This window comes from Centrocercus urophasianus, unplaced genomic scaffold (genome assembly GCF_019232065.1).
Source record: "Centrocercus urophasianus isolate 14NV4802_14NV808 unplaced genomic scaffold, USGS_Curo_1.0 seq_14, whole genome shotgun sequence".
NCBI lineage: Eukaryota > Metazoa > Chordata > Aves > Galliformes > Phasianidae > Centrocercus > Centrocercus urophasianus.
In genome coordinates, this window is record NW_024884586.1 from 7002414 (window position 1) to 7005520 (window position 3107).

Consider the following 3107-nt stretch of genomic DNA (forward strand, 5'->3'; position numbering starts at 1 on the left):
GCTGGGAAGGAGACGGGGGTGGGCAGAGCGGCCCCCGCTCTTCTGCGATAGGGATTTCTGTTTGTGTTGGGTTCGTCTCCCACTTTTTTTTTTTTGTTTTTTTGTTTTTTTGTTTTCCCCCCTGTCTTGTATTTTTTTAAAAAAACTTTTTAACTTATTTTTCATTTGCGCTTTTTCAAACTCCCGTTTCGTTTGCATTTTAGTCCCACTTTTATTTGCCTTTTTTCTTTGCATTTCACATTCTTTTGGCGCCCGGCTCGCGCTTTCTGCATCCTTATTGCACATTTTTTTAAATCTCATTTTCATTTGCTTTCTACGCATTTTCCTTTGCATCTTACCCGCATTTTTTTTTTTTTTTTTTTTTTGGATTTTTTTTTTCTTGCACCTTACTCGCATTTTTATTTCCATCTCGCAGGTAATTTTTTTTTTTTTTTCTTTTTAAGTAATTATTGATTTTTCTTTTTCCATTTTAATTCATCTCTCCGTTCCCGTTCCCCAACCGCTCCCGGCGCTGCCGCGCTCCCCATCCCCGCCGCCGTGGCCCCTCGGCGATGAACGGCGGTGCCCCGCCGCCGCCCCCCGCCGCCGCCTCACGCTGCCGCCGCCGCCCCGCCTCTCCGGAGCTGCTGCGCTGCAAACGCCGCTTGGCCTTCGCCTCCCTTTCGGGCAGCGGCACCGCGGCGGCGGCCGTGGCCCGGCGCAACGAGCGGGAGCGCAACCGCGTGCGGTTGGTCAACCTGGGCTTCGCCGCTCTGCGGCAGCACGTCCCCCACGGGACCGCCAGCAAGAAGCTGAGTAAGGTGGAGACGCTGCGCTCCGCCGTCGAGTACATCCGAGCGCTGCAGCGGCTCCTCGACGAGCACGACGCCGCCGCCGCTTTCCCCGACGGCCGAGCGGGCCGCTCTGCGGGGCGGGGGGCTGTCGGGGAAAGCGGCGGCGGCAGCGGCTATTCCTCCGCCTCACCCTGTTCCTCCGAGGAGAGCGGCTACGAGCCGGTGCTCAGCCCCGAGGAGCAGGAACTGCTGGATTTCACCAGCTGGCTTGGGAGCTACTGAGCTGGTGGGAGGTGAGGTGGGCTTGCGGTACTGCAGCTTCCCAGCCCTTTAAGCTTGGGACGCTCACAGAGTTGAAGTGGGCAATGGGATTGTCAGTGGGGCTGGGGTGGTCTATGGAGTTGAGTGATCTTGGAGTCATTGGGTGGCCAATGGGGTCAGACGGCCATTGGGATTGCCAGTAGGGTTGGGTTGACTGATGGCGGTTAAGCGATCATGGGGTTGTATTGTACAATGAGGCTGAGGTAGCCGGTGGGGTGGCCGATGGGGTTGGGTGACCAGTGGACTTGGGGTGGCCGATGAGATTGACTATGAGGTTGAGGTAGCCAGGGGTTTGATGTGGCGGATGGGATTGGGATTGCTGATCAGGTTGGGGTTGCCAATGGGGATTCAGGTGGCCAGTGGGATTGCCAAAGACACTGGGGTTGCTGGTGGTGTTGAGCGGTCATAGGGTTGGAAGCTGAGGAGGCCGTTGGGGTTGGAGATGGAATAGACATGGGTTTTTACAATCTCTCCACAGCCATACCTTGATGCCTATGGTCTTCCACAGCAGCCAGCAGTACCCTCCAAAATAAATCTCCCCCAGAAATTCTCAAGTTCCTCCTGGCTGCTTTCCTTGCTGGGCTGAAGTGCAATGGTGTCATGGCTCCGATGTCTGCTCTGGGGCTGCTGACGGACAAGGTTTTCACCCACTCCAGAGAATGGCTGTGCATCCCCTCGCAGCTACTTCCCATCAGCCTTTGGAAAGGGTGGAAAAAAGAAATGGAAACCACTTGATGCTTCCTTGTTTCTGGAGGGGGAGGGAATTTTTTTTATAATGTCAGATTCTATTTTATATGCAACTTGAACCGCCTATGGGAAGAGTGGTGTATGAAGACTTATTTTTGTATGAGAAACCTTGGGGAAAAGGGTTAAGGAGGTAGCTCTATTTTCAGTCCAATTCCCTTGTTCTTGAACACTGCCAGCTGGAATGTTTGGGGAATATACACTGTTTAGATGAAAGGGTTTGTTTGTTTTTCTTTCTCCAAACACTTTACTAAAGGACTGCAAAGTTTTGTTGCATCTCACTGTGGTGTCTGACTCTGCCTGGTGTGAAGGTTCACTTCTCTGAAAACTGAAGTTGTTTTGTTGTTTGTTTTTTTAAATGTATTGAAGGCATTTTTGTATGCACTTGTTAGGATTTCTTAAGTCGTACATATGCAGTTTTTAAAAAGAGTATCATATTTTATGTAAATTGACTTTATAAATAAAATTCTATTTATAAATGGATTCTGAGCTGCAAGGTGTATGTATTATCCACCAAGTTAACACCTGCCTGAGGACAGACAGCACCCTGGGCTATATGCACTTGCTAAAGGCAATCAGGAGCAGCACAGCATCACACCACACTTGCTTATTGCTACTTGTAGTGCTGCCCACTTAGCAAAGATGGGCCAGAGGGGAGAAACAGGTGGCTCCAGGGCTGGCAGCTCCTCTCCCAGGTGTGCAGGAGTTGCTGCAGGCAGCTCCTGGCCATCACTTCTGGGCTCATGCTGAATACCTGCTTCAGAGGCAAGAAAAATTGCTGTGAGCCCAAACAGCCACAAGAGCATGGAAACCTATGGCAGAGGCTGTTACTTCCCTTCAGTAGCTCCAGTGAATGCTATTAGTGGTGTGAAACAGGCTGGCCTGTAGAATTTGCTGAGCAAAGACAAGACAGAATGGGTTATTAAAATTGACCCACTTTGCAAGAAACTGTATGTGCAAACCTTGAGTAATGCAAAGGTGGAATTTCCCCCACTAAATTTTGAGAGGTACGCTCACTCTCAAGCTCCAAATTCAGTAATTACAGTGGGTGCTTTGCAATCAGATCTACAAATGTATTCTACATACATAAAGCCATCTCAAGAGGAAGAAAGAAAAAAAAAAAAAAAAAAAAAAAAGAGGGGAAAATACAGGCTCTAGCAGCAGGATAGCATTAGGAGCTGCAGGCAAGGAGCCATGCTAAGGGAGAGCTGCTGTGCTTACGGCCTGTTCCCTAACCAAGGCTGCTGTAACAAGCTGTCCCTTGGGAAG

General features: G+C 50.0%; 1 protein-coding gene across 3 annotated transcripts; it reads left to right on the forward strand.

Moving 5' to 3' along the window:
- The first annotated feature begins 551 nt into the window (after positions 1–551).
- ASCL2 (achaete-scute family bHLH transcription factor 2) lies at positions 552–2321 on the forward strand. Of its 3 annotated transcripts, none has more exons than XM_042814344.1 (2): positions 552–1071; positions 1573–2321. In XM_042814344.1, the coding sequence occupies exon 1, from the start codon at positions 552–554 to the stop codon at positions 1053–1055; it is 504 nt and encodes a 167-aa protein (XP_042670278.1). In that variant the 3' UTR covers positions 1056–1071; positions 1573–2321. The 3 variants fall into 3 exon arrangements, with proteins under 3 accessions (XP_042670278.1, XP_042670277.1, XP_042670279.1); XM_042814343.1 differs by having other exon boundaries at positions 552–1066; XM_042814345.1 differs by having other exon boundaries at positions 552–1066; positions 1603–2321.
- Positions 2322–3107: the final 786 nt, after the last annotated feature.

What these genes read in the sequence shown, in the direction of transcription:
- ASCL2 (XM_042814344.1), top strand. Translation starts at nt 552, where the DNA reads ATGAACGGCGGTGCCCCGCCGCCGCCCCCCGCCGCCGCCTCACGCTGC.